Source organism: Bombina bombina, chromosome 9 (assembly GCF_027579735.1).
Source record: "Bombina bombina isolate aBomBom1 chromosome 9, aBomBom1.pri, whole genome shotgun sequence".
Classification (NCBI taxonomy): domain Eukaryota; kingdom Metazoa; phylum Chordata; class Amphibia; order Anura; family Bombinatoridae; genus Bombina; species Bombina bombina.
This window is the reverse complement of record NC_069507.1, coordinates 56,817,864-56,841,130: the sequence shown is the minus strand read 5'-3', so window position 1 is coordinate 56,841,130 and position 23,267 is coordinate 56,817,864. Positions and strand designations below refer to the sequence as shown.

General features: G+C 36.1%; 1 protein-coding gene across 9 annotated transcripts in view; it reads right to left on the bottom strand.

The window, feature by feature from the left end:
- Positions 1–23,267, bottom strand: part of KCNMA1 (potassium calcium-activated channel subfamily M alpha 1) — a 940,359-nt gene that overhangs the window by 521,119 nt on the left and 395,973 nt on the right. For all 9 annotated transcript variants that reach the window (XM_053692132.1, XM_053692131.1, XM_053692126.1 and 6 more), the window contains exon 3: positions 9,519–9,580. In XM_053692132.1, the coding sequence (XP_053548107.1) occupies positions 9,519–9,580 (62 nt within the window). The remainder of the gene's footprint in view (positions 1–9,518; positions 9,581–23,267) is intronic.

The window sequence follows — 23,267 nt, the reverse complement described above, 5'->3', positions numbered from 1 at the left end:
TGGTCTTAGATGAATGCGCGCAAAAGGAACTATGTCCATTGCCGCTACCATCAACCCGATCACTTCCATGCACTGAGCTATGGAAGGAAGAGGAACGGAATGAAGTATCCGACAAGAGTCTAGAAGTTTTGTTTTTCTGGCCTCTGTCAGAAAAATCCTCATTTCTAAGGAGTCTATTATTGTTCCCAAGAAGGGAACCCTTGTTGACGGGGATAGAGAACTCTTTTCCACGTTCACTTTCCATCCGTGAGATCTGAGAAAGGCCAGGACAATGTCCGTGTGAGCCTTTGCTTGAAGAAGGGACGACGCTTGAATCAGAATGTCGTCCAAGTAAGGTACTACAGCAATGCCCCTTGGTCTTAGCACAGCTAGAAGGGACCCTAGTACCTTTGTGAAAATCCTTGGAGCAGTGGCCAATCCGAAAGGAAGCGCCACGAACTGGTAATGTTTGTCCAGGAATGCGAACCTTAGGAACCGATGATGTTCCTTGTGGATAGGAATATGTAGATACGCATCCTTTAAATCCACCGTGGTCATGAATTGACCTTCCTGGATGGAAGGAAGAATAGTTCGAATGGTTTCCATCTTGAACGATGGAACCTTGAGAAACTTGTTTAAGATCTTGAGATCTAAGATTGGTCTGAACGTTCCCTCTTTTTTGGGAACTATGAACAGATTGGAGTAGAACCCCATCCCTTGTTCTCTTAATGGAACAGGATGAATCACTCCCATTTTTAACAGGTCTTCTACACAATGTAAGAATGCCTGTCTTTTTATGTGGTCTGAAGACAACTGAGACCTGTGGAACCTCCCCCTTGGGGGAAGTCCCTTGAATTCCAGAAGATAACCTTGGGAGACTATTTCTAGCGCCCAAGGATCCAGAACATCTCTTGCCCAAGCCTGAGCGAAGAGAGAGAGTCTGCCCCCCACCAGATCCGGTCCCGGATCGGGGGCCAACATTTCATGCTGTCTTGGTAGCAGTGGCAGGTTTCTTGGCCTGCTTTCCCTTGTTCCAGCCTTGCATTGGTCTCCAAGCTGGCTTGGCTTGAGAAGTATTACCCTCTTGCTTAGAGGACGTCGCACCTTGGGCTGGTCCGTTTCTACGAAAGGGACGAAAATTAGGTTTATTTTTGGCCTTGAAAGGCCGATCCTGAGGAAGGGCGTGGCCCTTACCCCCAGTGATATCAGAGATAATCTCTTTCAAGTCAGGGCCAAACAGCGTTTTCCCCTTGAAAGGAATGTTAAGTAGCTTGTTCTTGGAAGACGCATCAGCCGACCAAGATTTCAACCAAAGCGCTCTGCGCGCCACAATAGCAAACCCAGAATTCTTAGCCGCTAACCTAGCCAATTGCAAAGTGGCGTCTAGGGTGAAAGAATTAGCCAATTTGAGAGCATTGATTCTGTCCATAATCTCCTCCAAAGGAGGAGAATCACTATCGACCGCCTTTATCAGATCATCAAACCAGAAACATGCGGCTGTAGCGACAGGGACAATGCATGAAATAGGTTGTAGAAGGTAACCTTGCTGAACAAACATCTTTTTAAGCAAACCTTCTAATTTTTTATCCATAGGATCTTTGAAAGCACAACTATCCTCTATGGGTATAGTGGTGCGTTTGTTTAAAGTGGAAACCGCTCCCTCGACCTTGGGGACTGTCTGCCATAAGTCCTTTCTGGGGTCGACCATAGGAAACAATTTTTTAAATATGGGGGGAGGGACGAAAGGAATACCGGGCCTTTCCCATTCTTTATTAACAATGTCCGCCACCCGCTTGGGTATAGGAAAAACTTCTGGGAGCCCCGGCACCTCTAGGAACTTGTCCATTTTACATAGTTTCTCTGGGATGACCAACTTGTCACAATCATCCAGAGTGGATAATACCTCCTTAAGCAGAATGCGGAGATGTTCCAACTTAAATTTAAATGCAATCACATCAGGTTCAGCCTGTTGAGAAATGTTCCCTGAATCAGTAATTTCTCCCTCAGACAAAACCTCCCTGGCCCCATCAGACTGGGTTAGGGGCCCTTCAGAAATATTATTATCAGCGTCGTCATGCTCTTCAGTATCTAAAACAGAGCAGCCGCGCTTACGCTGATAAGTGTTCATTTTGGCTAAAATGTTTTTGACAGAATTATCCATTACAGCCGTTAATTGTTGCATAGTAAGGAGTATTGGCGCGCTAGATGTACTAGGGGCCTCCTGAGTGGGCAAGACTCGTGTAGACGAAGGAGGGAATGATGCAGTACCATGCTTACTCCCCTCACTTGAGGAATCATCTTGGGCATCATTGTCATTTTCACATAAATCACATTTATTTAAATGAATAGGAATTCTGGCTTCCCCACATTCAGAACACAGTCTATCTGGTAGTTCAGACATGTTAAACAGGCATAAACTTGATAACAAAGTACAAAAAACGTTTTAAAATAAAACCGTTACTGTCACTTTAAATTTTAAACTGAACACACTTTATTACTGCAATTGCGAAAAAACATGAAGGAATTGTTCAAAATTCACCAAATTTTCACCACAGTGTCTTAAAGCCTTAAAAGTATTGCACACCAAATTTGGAAGCTTTAACCCATAAAATAACGGAACCGGAGCCGTTTTGAACTTTAACCCCTTTACAGTCCCTGGTATCTGCTTTGCTGAGACCCAACCAAGCCCAAAGGGGAATACGATACCAAATGACGCCTTCAGAAAGTCCTTTCTAAGTATCAGAGCTCCTCTCACATGCGACTGCATGCCATGCCTCTCAAAAACAAGTGCGCAACACCGGCGCGAAAATGAGGCTCTGCTTATGCTTTGGGAAAGCCCCTAAAGAATAAGGTGTCTAATACAGTGCCTGCCGATATCAATATATCAAAATACCCAGATAAAATGATTCCTCAAGGCTAAATATATGTTAATAATGAATCGATTTAGCCCAAATAAAGTCTACAGTCTTAATAAGCCCTTGTGAAGCCCTTATTTACGATCGTAATAAACATGGCTTACCGGATCCCATAGGGAAAATGACAGCTTCCAGCATTACATCGTCTTGTTAGAATGTGTCATACCTCAAGCAGCAAGAGACTGCACACTGTTCCCCCAACTGAAGTTAATTGCTCTCAACAGTCCTGTGTGGAACAGCCATGGATTTTAGTGACGGTTGCTAAAATCATTTTCCTCATACAAACAGAAATCTTCATCTCTTTTCTGTTTCTGAGTAAATAGTACATACCAGCACTATTTCAAAATAACAAACTCTTGATTGAATAATAAAAACTACAGTTAAACACTAAAAAACTCTAAGCCATCTCCGTGGAGATGTTGCCTGTACAACGGCAAAGAGAATGACTGGGGTAGGCGGAGCCTAGGAGGGATCATGTGACCAGCTTTGCTGGGCTCTTTGCCATTTCCTGTTGGGGAAGAGAATATCCCCACAAGTAAGGATGACGCCGTGGACCGGACACACCTATGTTGGAGAAATGGTCTTTTTATCCCTTTAAGGGGTTAATAAAGTCTGCTTTAGTCTTAAATATGGAGATTGGTACTTCTAAAATGCCCTCAGGGGCTGATGGTAAGTATGTTCTAGTGCATTAGACTTATTGTCAGGCAATGTACAGTTAAATAAGACTAACAGTTTTTTCTTGTTTTTTTTTTACATTTAATTGTAAACTGTAATAAATAGTATGTTACTGACTTTTATGTCCCTATAAAATCACTATGTCACAAATAAAGGATCATAGGACATCAAAGAAGTCTCCTAGCATCCTGCATATTCTCTCCAGGATCCAAAAATGATGACATAGCTTATTTCTATCACCGTAATAAGTCTTCCCCAGATGAAAGGGGCGGCCTTAGGATCAGGGAAGAGGGTCTGTGTTGAGTTTAGTTGAGTTTAGTGTTTTGGAAATGTTTTTTTCTTCTTTTTGATAGGATCATTTTGAGTTTATGTTTGAGGGACAGTGTTGAGGGTTTGTGTTATAGTCAGCAGGGGAAACTTTTATATGTGTTAAGAATTTTATGTCTAAATATTTTGTAATATTATGTACATTTATTTTGTTCAAATCGAATGTATCTTATTTGAATCAAGTTTCTCTTGCTTGTAATTAATGTATTTTGTTTGGATCAAATATATTTTGTTCAAGAATAAAATAATTTGTTTTATAGAATATAATTGCTTTTATTCTGTATATACTACTGTGAATTTCAATAAAAAGACAACAAAAGAAAGTCATCCCCAGATTCTCACAGCAGAGGCTGTATCCAGCCAGATCCTTAAATGCTGCTGACCACTGAAATAATGCTTGTGGGAAAGTAATTTGTGTCAAACCTTTCATCACATACAATGAAACACGGTTTTAAAAATGCTGAATCAATGTATATAAAAGTGCTAAAAGAAAATGCTGTAATATGTATATATACATATATATTTGCATAAAACTATGGAGTTGATCACAATCCTTTAGAAAAACTCAAAACCAGATGATTTACTGTATGTACATTTCCCATAGAATTTAGCAGTGTTTTCCAGTTGATAATTATTAGATACATTTTTCTAAGATCAATCCCTGTGTGTTTTTCTAAGGATCAACCCCTATGTGTTTAACCCCTGCAAAGAGCAGAGAAGCAGGGCACTGCTGGGAGCTAGCCAAGACCCGCTCTAAAATGGATCCTGGTGGGAAGCAGGCAGCACTTAAATGGGCAGCACATGGGGAGAGAATGGTTGCCTTATATAATACTAAAGTGCACAAGTCACATGTAAATATCTATGAATCTTTTTTGCATCTAAGATTATTTAATGCAGTGCAATGGTTGGTTTAGATTGTAGTTGGAAGAGAGCTGGGGGAGTACCAGGCACCACAATCATACAAAGAGAGAAGCGCTCTACCAGGAACAATAAAACAGCTCGGTAGCTTGTTCTATGGTGAGTTACCACCTATGAGTAGCCTCTTTTTACCCCAGTTGTGTTTTTCACAAAGGAAAACTTTTCTGAAGTATATCAGTCTGATCTCATTGCATAAGGTCAGTCAAGCCCCTAAATACCAGGCAAATCTCCTCTGACCCTCTTGCCCTGCAGCTGTCAGTCACATGCTACATCAGACCCTCTGGCCCTATAGCTGTCAGTCATATGCCACATCAGACCCTCTGGCCCTGCAGCTGTCAGTCATACGCCACATCAGACCCTCTGGCCCTATAGCTAGCAATCATATGCCACATCAGACCCTCTGCCCCTGCAGCTGTCAGTCAAATGCAACATCAGACCCTCTATCCCTGGAGTTGTCAGCCATATTCCACATCAGACCCTCTGGTCCTGCAGTTGTCAGTCACATGCCACATCAGACCCTCTAGCCCTGAAGCTGTCAGTCACATGCCACATCAGACCCTCTAGCCCTGAAGCTGTCAATCACATGCCACATCAGACCCTCTGGCTCTATAGCTGTCAGTCACATGCTACATCAGACCCTCTGGCCCTGCAGCTGTTAGTCAGATGCAACATTAGACCCTCTAGCCCTGCAGCTGTCAGTCATATGAATCGTCAGACTCTCTGGCCCTGCAGCTGTCAGTCTCATGCAACATCAAACCCTCTGGCTCTGCAGCTGTCAGTCACATGCAACATCAGAACCTCTGGCCCTGCAGCTGTCAGTCTCATGCAACATCAAACCCTCTGGCTCTGCAGCTGTCAGTCACATGCAACATCAGAACCTCTGGCCCTATAGCTGTCAGTCACATGCCACATCAGACCCTCTGGCCCTATAGCTGTCAGTCATATGCCACATCAGACCCTCTGGCCCTGTAGCTGTCAGTCATATGCCACATCAGACCCTCTGGCCCTTTAGTTGTCAGTCATACGCCACATCAGACCCTCTGGTCCTGTAGCTGTCAGTCATACGCCACATCAGACCCTCTGGCCCTGTAGCTGTCAGTCATACGCCACATCAGACCCTCTGGCCCTGTAGCTGTCAGTCATACGCCACATCAGACCCTCTGGCCCTGTAGCTGTCAGTCATATGCCACATCAGACCCTCTGGCCCTGTAGCTGTCAGTCATATGCCACATCAGACCCTCTGGCCCTTTAGTTGTCAGTCATATGCCACATCAGACCCTCTGGTCCTGTAGCTGACAGTCATACGCCACATCAGACCCTCTGGCCCTGTAGCTGTCAGTCATATGCCACATCAGACCCTCCGGCCCTGCAGCTGTCAGTCACATGCCACATCAGACCCTCTGGCCCTATAGCTGTCAGTCATATGCCACATCAGACCCTCCGGCCCTGCAGCTGTCAGTCACATGCTACATGCCACATCAGACCCTCTGCCCCTATAGCTGTCAGCCACCTGCTACATCAGGTCTCTGACCCTGCAGCCCCTCTGTCAGTCACATTAGCCCCTCTGAGTCTGAAGCTCTTGCCCTTCAGTCCCTCTAGCCAGCCATACACATTGCAGGAGTTAAACACATACTCTTACAAATTAGCATTCACTTAATAAAATGCTCCAACAAAACAAATGAGCCGAATTATCAAGCCGGAAACAGCAGTTATGAAGCAGCGGTCTAAAGACTGCTGCTCCATAACTTGTCCGCCTGCTCTGAGGCCGCGGACATCAATCTGCCCAATCCTATACGATCGGACTGATTGACACCCCCTGCTAGCAGCCGATTGTCCGTGAACCTGCAGGGGGCGGCATTGCACAAGCAGTTCTCAAGAACTGCTTGTGTAATGATAAACGTTGACAGCGTATGCTGTCAGTATTTATCGAGGTTTACGGCGGACATGATACGCTACATCGTATCATGTCCGCTCGCACATTAATAAATAGGCCTCACAGTATTTTCATTTTACATCTGAATGTCTCTTTAAATAACTGAAGCAGGAAGCTGCCATGTCCTTGTGATGACCCCTACTATGAAGGTGACACACTGGTTACCTACTGAATCTGCTTTATTCATGTACATTATAATCCTTGCTCATTCTTACCCTTCTCCTGAACAAATGACACAAAAATAAAGCATTATCCCTGCTGGCTGAAATAGGTTTGTTTGCTTCACAGGATTTCCAGGCAGTCTCCAGCTTTGTCACAGCTGTCAATCTCCTTCCAGCAGCTGTCAGGTCTGGTTACCTATGAGTAACTTAATAGGACATGTGGCCGCAATGCTTTATGTGCTTGACACTGTAATACCAGATAATGCAGCCAATGGGTCTTATGTAACATCACAGCTTTGGGTTTCAGTTAGGAGAGAAAGGAATTGGTACTGAGCTTTGTTTTAATTGAAACAACCAAGAGGTGCTCCTATTGTTGTATATCAGATTATAATAACAATGTAATGTTTAGAGCGCTACAGATCTGGTTTCAGTAACAGAAGGATGGTTTAATACAGTATTGCACCAACACTATGGTTATATGCTCAACACAAAACCTACAAAACATATGCTAAAGGGACATTTTTATTAAAAAACACAATCTTCTAAATTGTTAGTGCATGTATTTTTTAAATTATTAAATTAAGGGGCCACGCAACTAAAAAAATATGACATCTTTGCGCAGAACAAAGTAAAACAGGTTGATACCTCCCTGCCTACTTTACCTTTCTACTTAAAGAGACAGGATACCCAAATGTTGCTGCACTTGAAAGTGATGCAGGATAGTTGTAAAAAGCCGACTACAAAATATCAGCTGAACATCTCTACCTTAAAATGTTCCCAGTAACCACATCCCATTGTAAAGAGACTTTAAGCAGCCAATCAGGATGTTAGTCCTGGGACTGCCAATGGAGTGTGCATCTAGCATGTGCAGGCACAGTCATGTAATTTTTCTCTTCAGTTTAATGAAGCTGAAATCTTGTGAGATTTCAGTAAAATCTCATGAGATACCAGTAAAGCAAAGCACAACCTAAGCACTGATGAAGCTGATTGGCTGCTGGGATTTTTTCTTTCAACATGCAGTTGACAGTAGCTGAAAAATAACTGTTCACAGAGCACTTACTATTGTGAGCTGAAGAAATTTTGAGGTAAAATATCTTTCTTTTTTTGCACAAAGATGTTAAGGTGATATTTTCTTGTCACCTTTTTCCAGTTATGCTGCACTTGGCAGCAGTTTTGCAAGAATGGTATACGTTAGCAAGAGCACTAGATGGAAGCACTCTTTCCGGCCATGTTCCAGACTTGAGCACACTACCTATCTAGATATCTCTTCAACAAAGAATAAAATGAGGCAAAGCACATTTAAGTATAGAAGTCAATTTGAAACTTTTTAAAAATGTGCCTTTAAGAAATGTTGTTTTTATAATTCCAGGCTTTACACTCCTTCCATTTTGGACCATTATACAAAGCCAACCATGGAGGGGGTATGTATATAGTCTACAGGAGCGGACTATTGTGTGCTGATTCAGCTCACTGTGTTAGAAGCTGATCACCTGACATTAGGTGGGAGGAGGACAAAGCCATATAGTCACATGACACTGCCAGCTGGTGGAGTGTTCCGTTACCATAATAAATAAATAAATGACAAATTACTTATATAGTTATGTACTGTTGAGAAATTGATTGAATATGAAGAGAGTACACAAAAGTGATGTGCAACAATCCACAGACAATGGGTTATATTTATCAATGTGCGAGCGGACATGATACGAATTAGCGTATCATGTCTGCCGCACATCGATAAATGTCGACAGCATACCCTGTTGGCATTTATCATTGCACCAGAAGTTCTTGTGAACTGCAGGGGGTGTCAATCAACCCGAACATATTCGATCGGGTTGATTTCTATCCACCGCCTCAGAGCAGGCAGACAAGTTATGGAGCAGTGGTCTTTAGACCGCTGATTCATAACTTTGCGCTACATAATGCAGGTGGATTTCTGTTCATCCCGTCTGAGGAGCCATTTGCCCTGTCTCTGACCCCTTCATTGCACTGAAATAAATAACAATAAGTGCTTTGCCACGGTAGGTAATGGTGCACTCAGCATTATCACTGTTACTGCACTACTTAGTGTATGTGATAGTGAAAAGTGATAGTGAAATTCAGACTATTGCATTGTCTTCTTATTATGCATTTGATAATTATGCAATTCTAAAGTATTTAATGGACTTTTAACATAATAAACAAGGCTTCTAGCCTAGATTCACTAGAAATGACGAAGTGAGATCTTGTTCTCTTACATAAGTATTCGTTACTGTACTTTAAGAGACTGGAGATCTTGGTTATTTTGCACTGAGAGTACCAAGTTTGTCTGATTCTGGCACCCAGCCAATTAATTTGGTTTGAAACAAATTCAAATTAAATAGATTTTTCAAAAACTGCTTGACTTATATATATGTTCTTTTAAAAATACAGGGGTTTAAAATAGCAAGACGTATTGCTGAGTTAGTCTAATCTCAGTTAGGATCAGCATGTTTTGTGAGGTTGATGAGATTAGTCAAATTTACATAAAACAATTTACATTATAAATAAATAATTGCTATATGAACACATTTATTTCTGTGCACATCCTAGAAACAAAATGGGCTACTACAAAATCTGTAATATACTCACTTGGAGGAATCTATGAAATATATGACCAGGGCTCCAATGCTCAAAGCGAAGACAGTTACCACCTGCAGGGAAAATAAAAGGGTTGGTTATAGAAGATCAGGAGGTCAATATTAGATTATACTATAACTTTCAAGCAACTAAAATGTTCATATATTTAATGTGCTCTTCATTGTTCTTGAAATATGTCATCGATGTAACATTGCAATTTATTAAGAAACATTTGCAGCTACTTTATGCATTTAAAAAAAACTTCTCTATATCAATTTGAGATACACAGAAATTCACTTGTTCATATCTATACATTTCAAATGGTGGGCGTGAAGAGGGGTTCCTCTGTCTGCAATGACATTGCACATTGTCACTGAACTAATTTATATTAAGATTTCGTAACAATTATCTATTCCTAGTAATGAATACTATCTTCTATAAAGCATATATATGTATAGTAGTGCTAACAAACACTTTCAAAGTCATTAGTCAGGCTCACAAAGCTAAACATACATTCAATCAAAATTGTGAGATAAATATAGTCAACAAAGCTGTACATCATTCCTCCAATAATACACCTGCTCTCCTACTGTCATTAGTATGTCTGCTCTTCAATATGGATATACGAAACAGTGACTAATACCCAGCACATATATTCTTGTACTTGGTCACTAATCTAAAATGTTAGTACTTAGAACAGAAGTTTAGTTTATAATTTGTTCGCATAGTATTGATTTTCTTTGGAACAATTTTCAAATTGAAACTAATTTTTCAATATATGTGAAGTCATTTTTCAATAATGCAAACATTATTGGACAAGCTTGTAACAAAATGATAATTAAATAGCATGGTTACTGCTCATCATACTAATGTTTTTTTTAACCTCTTAGTGGTGTCAGTTAGTCAAGAACCACATCTTCATACTGAACACTGCCATTGTTTGGCAGTTGTTATCTGATAAAGCCAATTAACAAGATATATGAAGCAGAGTTAGCCTTAAAAAATCAGCAGGTGCATTTTAAGTTAAGTGAATTAGAAATTGCTCAATTTTCAGAGCTAAATTACATGAAAAGGGGGCAATATAAACAATAATAATATATTGCAAAGCTGTTTCATGATGTATAACTAAACATTTTTTGCACAAATCTCAAAAGCGTTTACTGTCCCTTTAAGTGAAGAAAAACTACATTTAAATTACTCAATCATCATTAATATTGAATCAATTAGCAGTAATGATCTGCTTTGGCACTGATCTCACGTCTCTTGCTCCCAAGAAAGTTTACAAAAACAAAGTGAACACCCACTTTAAATAAAACACATATTTTCGTGTGTTTATTCTGTTACACCGTAACCACAATTTAAGAGGTTTTACTAATTCACATCATGTATCTCCTTATAGTCTAGAACCTGGTTTCTCAACAGCCGGGCCGTGCCCCAGTACCGGGCCGTGATAGCCCTGCTGGTGGGCCCCAACCTGTCATGCACCCACTGCACACTCTTACCCCACTGCACACCAGGGGCAGACTGAGACCAATCAAGGCCCCAGGAACACTGTCTCACACTGACCAAAATGTATTAAATTTTATGCAAATTAACATGGTAGCCTCCCTGACCTGCCCCCAACAGGCCCCTCAACCTCCAGAGCCAGAACCCCCAACATTAAGGTCCAGAGAAAGGACACCCAACCTCCAGGGCCAGACCCCACACTCTATGGCCCTCACAGCGACAGACCCCCGCCAGGGCCCCCACTAAACCCACACTTATTTGCTTAGTTACTGATAGGGCAACTGAAAACTCCATCTTAAGGAATGCACAAGGATCCGTGGAGATGTCATTTGTGGGCCCCCCTACTTGCTGGTAGCTCAGCCCAGGTCCTATTTGCCTGACTGATCAGCCCGCCCCTGCTGCTCACTATATATATATATATATATATATATATATATATATATATATATATATATATATATATATATATATATATATATATATATATATATATATATAACTACCGGGCCTTGGACATGTCTAGCTAAAATTTACCGGGCCTTGAGCTCACTTTGGTTGAGAACCACTGGTCTAGAATGTCATGAAAAAACATGAAGCCAAAAATCACTGAAGCTTGCACACATTGGTTCCACAAAGAAATATTAAAGGGACATAAAACTCAAAATTTGTCTTTCATGATTCACATAGAGCCTGCTATTTTAAACATCTTTCCAATGTACTTCTGTCATCAAACTTGCTTCATTCTTGTGTTATCTTTTGTTAAAGGAGAAGCAATGCAATACTGAGATCTAGCCAAACACATCTGGTGAACAAATTACAAGAGGCATTTATATTCAGCCACCAATCAGCAGCTAGCTCCCAATAATGAATTGCTGTTTCTGAGCCTACCTAGGTATGCTTTTCAACTAAGGATAACAAGATGTGATAATTGAAGTAATGGTAAAGATGTTTAAAATCACTTGAGCTGTCTAAATCATGAAAGAAAAATCCTGGGTTTCATGTCCGTTTAATGGGTTTAAAGGGGGAGCAGCATTTTTACATTTTTTAATGAGTGACGCAGAATGTTTTATACGTCTATGGTAATGGCTGCCTTCAGTCAACACCCAGTGCAATTCTAATAACAACAGGACCGTTTGTTATTTTAAATCTAAACTTAAGGCTTTTACACATTTATTTATGTCCTTTGAGTAAGAGAATCTGCATGATAATGTTAAGATTTTCCATGGGATGCAAATTTATCTCACTTGATGTGTAAATTCATATGCAGTTTGTTATTATAGTGCTTTGCATAGTTTCCCTAATTAATCTGGAGAGCAGTAATATGGAAATATTTATATCAAATGTCATAATCTGCCTTGAGATCCTCAGTCTTACAACCCGCAGAGCTGCAGTGGATGGATATTCCAGGGAAAATGACTGCATGACAGATCCTGCATTCCGATTTGTGTCTCAATTACTAACGTACAAGCCACCAGGAAGAGTCAGATGTTTGAACATCCTAAGTATCTGTTCTGTGTTCTTAGTTATTATAGGTGTCACATTTTTAAAGGGACATTAAAGACAACATTAAAGTGTACTCAGAACATTAGAGGGATCTTTAAAGAACCGCAGAAGCTTTTTTTAAAAAAAACAAATGACACGCTAGAGCTATACCTTATTTTTTTTATTATTTACAAGACTTTCCCTCCTTCCTGTGGTCAAATGCATTTCCCAAACCTGGTGGCAATATGCAACATCATGTACAAATGCCAGCAGCCAATATATTTGGTTAATGGTTTATGGGGGTATTGGCACTTAATGCCAATTGGCACAAAATAAAAGTTACAATTGCTGCAGATGGATTAAAAAATAGCACTTATCAAAAGTCAAAGGACTGATAAAATTAACATAAAAAATCCCAATATTTTTCTGTGTGTGTAAATACAAAAAACTGCAGAGCATTAAACTGCACAGATATATTTTTATGGGGGGGGGGGCTTGAATACAGTTCTGTTCAATCCTGCCATGTGACAAGGTAAAAGACAAACATATGTTACATAAATAAATGTAAACATTTACAAAATATAGAATGTAAAATTCAAATATTTCATTTGAATATTGATTCCCTTAGACTTACATTGAGATTAAAAGGAATAATCAAGTCAAAATTAAACTTTCATGATTCAGATAAAGCAGGCAATTTTAAGCAACTTTATAATTTACTCCTATTATCAAATTTTCTTTGTTCTCTTGCTATCTTTACTTGAAAAAGCAGGAATCTAAGGTTAGTAGCCAGTCCACTTTTGATTCAGAGCAATGGGTAGCGCTTGCTGATTGGTGGCTACATTTAGGCACCAATCAGCAAGGGCTACCCGGGTGCTGAACCAAAGATAGGCCGTCTCCTAAGATTACATTCTTACTTTTTCAAATAAAGATACCAAGAGAACGAAGAAAAATGGATAGAAATAGTAAATAAGAAAGTTGCTTAAAGGGACACTAAACCCATTTTTTTATTTCGTGATTCAGATAGAGCATGCAATTTTAAGCAACTTTCTAATTTACTCCTATTATCAAATTTTCTTCATTCTCCACGTATCTTTACTTGAAAAGCAAGAATGTAAGTTTAGAGGCCTGCCCATTTTTGGTGAACAACCTGGGTTGTTCTTGCTGATTGGTGGATAAATTCACCCACCAATAAACAAGTGCTGTCTAGTCGTCTGAACCAAAAATTGGCTGGCTCCTTAGCTTAAATGCCTTCTTTTTCAAATAAATTTAGCAAGAGAACGAAGACAAATTGATAATAAGCGTAAATTAGAAATTAAATTAAAATTGCATGCTCTATCTGAATCACGAAAGAAAACTATTTGGGTTCAGTGTCCCTTTAAATAATGAGTTTAGTTTTGACTAGACTATCCCTTTAATATGGATGTTTTGAAGGGATATGACTGTCAGAATTAAAATGTCATGGTTCAGACTAAGCATGCAATCTTAAGCGACTATTCCATTCACTTTGTTCTCTTGGTATCCGTTTTGTATTATTTGTTGAAAAACATGCCTAGGTAGGCAGCAATGCACTACGGGCAGCTAACAGGTGATTGCTGGCCACACACATATGCCTATTATTGACTCAGATCTGTTCAGCTAGCTCCCAGTAGTACACTGTAGATCTGTAGTTGTCTTAGGTAACCAATAGTGCAATAATACATTGCTCTAATACAATTTCTTGTATGCGCTTGTATTTCCCTTTAACATGATATAATATTACAATATTCAATAGTATATGAATGTTGCATTTAACCACAGAAAAATAAACGTTATTTACAAAAAATATTTAAAGAGTTATGAAACTTAAAAATGTTATTTTGTGATTCAGACAGATTATACAATTTTAAAAAAGATTCCAATTTACTTATTTTATCAAATTTGTTTTATTCCTGTGATATTCTGTGCTGAAGAGATACCTAGGTAGCATCTGGAACATTCATGGTAGGAAATAGCGCTGCCATATAGTGCTCTTGTAAATAGATAGCATTCTTGCAAAACTGCTGCCCTATAGTGATGCAGACAAGTACACACGCCTGAGTTTAAAATGCTTTTCAACAAAAGATAATAAAAGAACAAAGAAAATGTGATAACTAAATTAATTTTCTTTTTAGTTTTTTAAATTGAATGCTCTATCTGAATCGTGAAAAAAAAAATGTTGAGTTTTCGTCCCGCTAATTTCCTGCAAATATTTTTAAATTAGAAAAAAATTGTTACATTTGCCAAAACTTTCACTCATCCCTAACTGTAATATTACATAATATTCACCCGTCCCTAACTGTAATATTCATAATATTCACCCATCCCCAACTGTAATATTACATCATATTCACTTATCCCTAACTGTAATATTACATAATATTCACCTATCCCTAACTGTAATATTACATAATATTCACCCATCCTAACTGTAATATTACATAATATTCACCCGTCCCTAACTGTAATATTCATAATATTCACCCATCCCCAACTGTAATATTACATAATATTCACTTATCCCTAACTGTAATATTACATAATATTTACCCATCTCTAACTGTAATATTACATAATATTCACCCATCCCCAACTGCAATATTACATAATATTCACCTATCCCTAACTGTAATATTACATAATATTCACCCATCCTAACTGTAATATTACATAATATTCACCCGTCCCTAACTGTAATATTCATAATATTCACCCATCCCCAACTGTAATATTACATAATATTCACTTATCCCTAACTGTAATATTACATAATATTTACCCATCTCTAACTGTAATATTACATAATATTCACCTATCCCTAACTGTAATATTACATAATATTCACCCATCCCCAACTGCAATATTACATAATATTCACCTATCCCTAACTATAATATTACATAATATTCACCCGTCCCTAACTGTAATATTGCATAATATTCACCCATCCCTAACTGTAATATTACATAATATTCACCCATCCCTAACTGTAATATTACATAATATTCACCCATCCCTAATTGTAATATTACCTCATATTCACCCATCCCTAACTGTAATATTACATCATTTTCACCCATAGCTAAGTATATTATGTAATATTCATCCATTACTAAATGTCATATTCATAATATACACCCATCCCTAAATGTAATATTACATAATATTCACCCATCCCTAACTGTAATATTACATTATTTACCCATCCCCAACTGTAATATTACATAATTTTCACCCATAGCTAAGTATATTATGTAATATTCATCCATTACTAAATGTCATATTCATAATATACACCCATCCCTAAATGTAATATTACATAATATTCACCCATCCCTAACTGTAAAATTACATAATTTTCACCCATAGCTAACTATATTACGTAATATTCACCAATTAATAAATGTCATATTCATAATATACACCCATCCCTAACTGTAATATTACATAATATTCACTTATCCCTAACTGTAATATTACATATTATTTACCCATCCCCAACTGTAATATTGGATAATATTCACCCATCCCTAACTGTAATATTACATAATATTCACCCATCCCTAACTGTAATATTACATAATTTTCACCCATAGCTAACTATATTACGTAATATTCATCCATTACTAAATGTCATATTCATAATATACACCCATCCTTAACTATAATATTACATAATATTCACCCATCCCTAACTGTAATATTCATAATGTTAACCCATCCCTAACTGTAATATTCATAATATTCACCCATCCCCAACTGTAATATTACATAATATTCACTTATCCCTAACTGTAATATTACATAATATTTACCCATCTCTAACTGTAATATTACATAATATTCACCTATCCCTAACTGTAATATTACATAATATTCACCCATCCCCAACTGCAATATTACATAATATTCACCTATCCCTAACTGTAATATTACATAATATTCACCCATCCCCAACTGTTATATTACATATTATTTACCTGTTTCTAACTGTAATATTACAAAATATTCCCCCATCCCTAACTGTAATATTACATAATATTCACTTATCCCAAACTGTAATATTACATAATATTCACCCCTCCCTAACTGTAATATTACATAATATTCACCTATCCCTAACTGTAATATTACAAAATAATCACCCATCCCTAACTATAATATTACATAATATTAATCCATCCCTAACTGTAATATTACATAATATTCATCCATCCTTAACTGTAATATTACATATTATTCACCCGTCCTTAACTGTAATATTACACAATATTCACCAATCCCTAACTGTAATATTCATAATATTCACCCATCCCTAACTGTAATATTCATAATATTCAGCCATCCTTAACTGTAATATTACATAATATTCACTTATCCCTAACTGTAATATTACATAATATTCACCCATCCATACCTGTAATATTACATAATATTCAAATATCCCTAACTGTAATATTACATAATATTCACCCATCCCTAACTGTAATATTACATAATATTCACCTATCCCTAACTGTAATATTACATAATATTCACCTATCCCTAACTGTAATATTACATAATATTCGCCTATCACTAACTGTAATATTACATAATAATCACCTATCCCTAACTGTAATATTACATAATATTCACCCATCCCCAACTGTAATATTACATAATATTCACCTATCCCTTACTGTAATATTACATAATATTCACCCATCCATAACTGTAATATTAGATAATATTTACTCATCCCTAACTGTAACATTCATAATATTCACCCATCCCTAACTGTAATATTCATAATATTCACCCATCCCCAACTGTAATATTACATAATATTCACTTATCCCTAACTGTAATATTACATAATATTTACCCATTCCTAACTGTAATATTACATAATATTTACCCATCTCTAACTGTAATATTACATAATATTCACCTATCCCTAACTGTAATATTACATCATATTCACCCATCCTTAACTGTAATATTACATAATATTCACCTATCCCTAACTGTAATATTACATAATATTCACCTATCCCTAACTGTAATATTACATAATATTCACCCATCCCTAACTGTAATATTACATAATATTCACATAATATTCACCTATCCCTAACTGTAATATTACATAATATTCACCCATCCTTAACTGTAATATTACATAATATTCACCTATCCCTAACTGTAATATTACATAATATTCACCCATCCCTAACTGTAATATTACATAATATTCACCCATCCTTAACTGTAATATTACATAATATTCACCTATCCCTAACTGTAATATTACATAATATTCACCCATCCCTAACTGTAATATTACATAATATTCACCTATCCCTAACTGTAATATTACATAATATTCACCTATCCCTAACTGTAATATTACATATTATTCACCCGTCCTTAACTGTAATATTACACAATATTCACCAATCCCTAACTGTAATATTCATAATATTCACCCATCCCTAACTGTAATATTCATAATATTCAGCCATCCTTAACTGTAATATTACATAATATTCACTTATCCCTAACTGTAATATTACATAATATTCACCCATCCATACCTGTAATATTACATAATATTCAAATATCCCTAACTGTAATATTACATAATATTCACCCATCCCTAACTGTAATATTACATAATATTCACCTATCCCTAACTGTAATATTACATAATATTCACCTATCCCTAACTGTAATATTACATAATATTCGCCTATCACTAACTGTAATATTACATAATAATCACCTATCCCTAACTGTAATATTACATAATATTCACCCATCCCCAACTGTAATATTACATAATATTCACCTATCCCTTACTGTAATATTACATAATATTCACCCATCCATAACTGTAATATTAGATAATATTTACTCATCCCTAACTGTAACATTCATAATATTCACCCATCCCTAACTGTAATATTCATAATATTCACCCATCCCCAACTGTAATATTACATAATATTCACTTATCCCTAACTGTAATATTACATAATATTTACCCATTCCTAACTGTAATATTACATAATATTTACCCATCTCTAACTGTAATATTACATAATATTCACCTATCCCTAACTGTAATATTACATCATATTCACCCATCCTTAACTGTAATATTACATAATATTCACCTATCCCTAACTGTAATATTACATAATATTCACCTATCCCTAACTGTAATATTACATAATATTCACCCATCCCTAACTGTAATATTACATAATATTCACATAATATTCACCTATCCCTAACTGTAATATTACATAATATTCACCCATCCTTAACTGTAATATTACATAATATTCACCTATCCCTAACTGTAATATTACATAATATTCACCCATCCCTAACTGTAATATTACATAATATTCACCCATCCTTAACTGTAATATTACATAATATTCACCTATCCCTAACTGTAATATTACATAATATTCACCCATCCCTAACTGTAATATTACATAATATTCACCTATCCCTAACTGTAATATTACATAATATTCACCTATCCCTAACTGTAATATTACATAATATCCGTCCATCCCTAACTGTGATATAACATAATATTCACCCATTCCTAACTGTAATATTACATAATATCCGTCCATCCCTAACTGTGATATAACATAATATTCACCCATCGCTAACTGTAATATTACATAATATTCACCCATCGCTAACTGTAATATTATATAATATTCACCTATCCCTAACTGTAATATTACATAATATTCACCCGTCCCTAACTGTAATATTACATAATATTCAGCCATCCTTAACTGTAAAATTACATATTATTCACTTATCCCTAACTGTAATATTACATAATATTCACCCGTCCCTAACTGTAATATTACAAAATATTCACCCATCCCTAACTGTAATATTCATAATATTCACCCATTCCTAACTGTAATATTACATAATATTCACCTATCCCTAACTGTAATATTACATAATATCCGTCCATCCCTAACTGTGATATAACATAATATTCACCCATCCCTAACTGTAATATTACATAATATTCGCCTATCACTAACTGTAATATTACATAATATCCGTCCATCCCTAACTGTGATATAACATAATATTCACCCATTCCTAACTGTAATATTACATAATATTCGCCTATCACTAACTGTAATATTACATAATATCCGTCCATCCCTAACTGTGATATAACATAATATTCACCCATTCCTAACTGTAATATTACATAATATCCGTCCATCCCTAACTGTGATATAACATAATATTCACCCATCGCTAACTGTAATATTACATAATATTCACCCATCGCTAACTGTAATATTATATAATATTCACCCATCCCTAACTGTAATATTATATAATATTCACCCATCCCTAACTATAATATTACATAATATTCACCCATCGCTAACTGTAATATTACATAATATTCACCCATCGCTAACTGTAATATTATATAATATTCACCCATCCCTAACTGTAATATTACATAATATCCGTCCATCCCTAACTGTGATATAACATAATATTCACCCATCCCTAACTGTAATATTATATAATATTCACCCATCCCTAACTATAATATTACATAATATTCACCCATCGCTAACTGTAATATTACATAATATTCACCCATCGCTAACTGTAATATTATATAATATTCACCCATCGCTAGCTGTAATATTACATAATATTCACCCATCCCTAACTGTAATATTACATAATATTCACCCATCCCTAACTGTAATATTACATAATATTCACCCACCGCTAACTGTAATATTACATAATATTCACCCATCCCGAACTGTAATATTACATAATATTCACCCATCCCTAACTGTAATATTATATAATATTCACCCGTCCCTAACTGTAATATTACATAATATTCACCCATCCCTAACTGTAATATTATATAATATTCACCCATCCCTAACTGTAATATTACATAATATTCACCCACCGCTAACTGTAATATTACATAATATTCACCCATCCCTAACTGTAATATTACATAATATTCACCCATCCCTAACTGTAATATTATATAATATTTACCCGTCCCTAACTGTAATATTACATAATATTCACCCATCCCTAACTGTAATATTATATAATATTCACCCATCCCTAACTGTAATATTATATAATATTCACCCACCGCTAACTGTAATATTACATAATATTCACCCATCCCTAACTGTAATATTACATAATATTCACCCATCCCTAACTGTAATATTACATAATATTCACCCATCCCTAACTGTAATATTACATAATATTCACCCATCCCTAACTGTAATATTATATAATATTCAGCCATCCTTAACTGTAACATTACATAATATTCACCCATCCCTAACTGTAATATTACATAATATTCACCCATCGCTAACTGTAATATTACATAATATTCACCCATCCCTAACTGTAATATTATATAATATTCACCCATCCCTAACTGTAATATTATATAATATTCACCCATCCCTAACTGTAATATTATATAATATTCACCCACCGCTAACTGTAATATTACATAATATTCACCCATCCCTAACTGTAATATTACATAATATTCACCCATCCCTAACTGTAATATTACATAATATTCACCCATCGCTAACTGTAATATTACATAATATTCACCCATCCCTAACTGTAATATTATATAATATTCACCCATCCCTAACTGTAATATTACATAATATTCACCTATCCCTAACTGTAATATTACATAATATTCACCCATCGCTAACTGTAATATTATATCATATTCACCCATCGCTAACTGTAATATTACATAATATTCACCCATCGCTAACTGTAATATTATATAATATTCACCCACCGCTAACTGTAATATTACATAATATTCACCCATCGCTAACTGTAATATTACATAATATTCACCCATCCCTAACTGTAATATTATATAATATTCACCCATCCCTAACTGTAATATTATTGAAAACACAATGACACAACAAGGTGAATACATTGTTAATGAATATAAGCACACAGAGAGCGCTTCCTTTGGGGATAAAGCTAGACAATACTGTGATATTCTGCAGGCACTTGTGGCCTCAGAGGGTGAGTTTTATATTCTCAACAGATTCCCTTTGCTCCAGATCTCATTCATTATTAAGAAGTTTCTTTCTGCAGGTGTCCTGAAAATGCAATTAACGCTTGAAGATGTTTATCCGACAAATGAATGGAATCTTAGTCTTGTCACAAACTGACATCTGTAGGATGATGGCAAAGAAAGGGACAAAGCAATTTAACCATATCGCTATCAGAAGCGAGCACGAGTCAGCCTCTATAGGAAGAGAAAATACATTTTACAGAGCTCATTTCTTGGGTAATCTGACATTTGCTATCATAAGAACAATAGGACATCCTTATCAATTTGAGCGAGTGTTTCTATTTGCCAACAATCCACCTTAGCGTGGACTTGATAAATAAAAAAGGAACATAAAAGTGCAAAAAAGAAAATGAAATTGACAAAAGGCATTTTCTTTATAATCATTTAAAAACAACTAGTGTAGCAAAACAAAAACACTAAAAATAGATACATTATTTTATCCTGTTTTTTTTTTTTTGATACCTCGTATGTCTAGGTTTTCAAGTAACATAGCAAAGAAAGGCCAAATACTGCTAGGATGGAATTATTAATTTAATGCTACAATTTGCACAATTTGCTTTGTTTGGAATGTAGGTTTTATAGCGGCCACCAAATCCACCGAATACACAAAAGTGTTGTAGAGTGACACGTCTCAGAGTATTTATTTAGAGGCATTTTGACACTTTATATTCCACCAATCTGCAAGCGCTACCCAGGTGCTGAACTAAAATGGGCCGGCTCCCCTGCTTACATTCCTGTTTTTTAAAATAAAGATAGCAAGACAAATTTATAATAGGAGTAAATTTGAATTTTTCTTAAAATTGCATGTTCTATCTAAATCATGAAAGAAAATATTTTGGGTTTTGTGTCTCTTTAACCAATTTATTGCCATCTGATATCATTTGATTATACTTAGTGTTTTTATGTATTTTTCACACACACAGAGTCATAATTTTCTTAAAGATTTTACAGGCATGATGTGTCCTAATACTATAAACCCCATATTTACATTTAATAACAGTGGTACCCTCAAAGAACACATTGAACTAGTTTTTTTTGCCCTTATAGGGTGGAATTTCAATGCTGCCCATTTTAGATTCCAGACATCCAATTTTGGCAGATTAATTTACTGAGCCCAGGTCTTATTTGGAACTTTATAGTTCAAGACAGCTGGGAGGCAGGATGGATCAACTGGTCTTTTGCAGGAAACTTACTCCAGTTACTCAAGATTGAAGCTTCTCCCTTATGATAGAAGTTGCAAGAAAAAATATACAGACACATATAAACACATACATATATACATATATACATATATATTTACACACACACCTCAATAGTCAATTGATTGGAGGGTACTCACATAATTTAAAGGGATAGTAAAGTCCAAATTAAATTTTCATGATTCAGATAGGACGTATAATTTTAAACAACTTTCTACTTTACTGTTATCATCAAATTTGCTTTATTCTTTTATTATTCTTAGTTGAAAGCTAAACCTAGGTAGACTCATAAGCAAATTTCTAAGCCCTTGAAGGCCACCTCTTATCTGAACGCATTTGACAGTTTTTCACAGCTAGAGAGCGTTAGTTCATGTGTTTCAT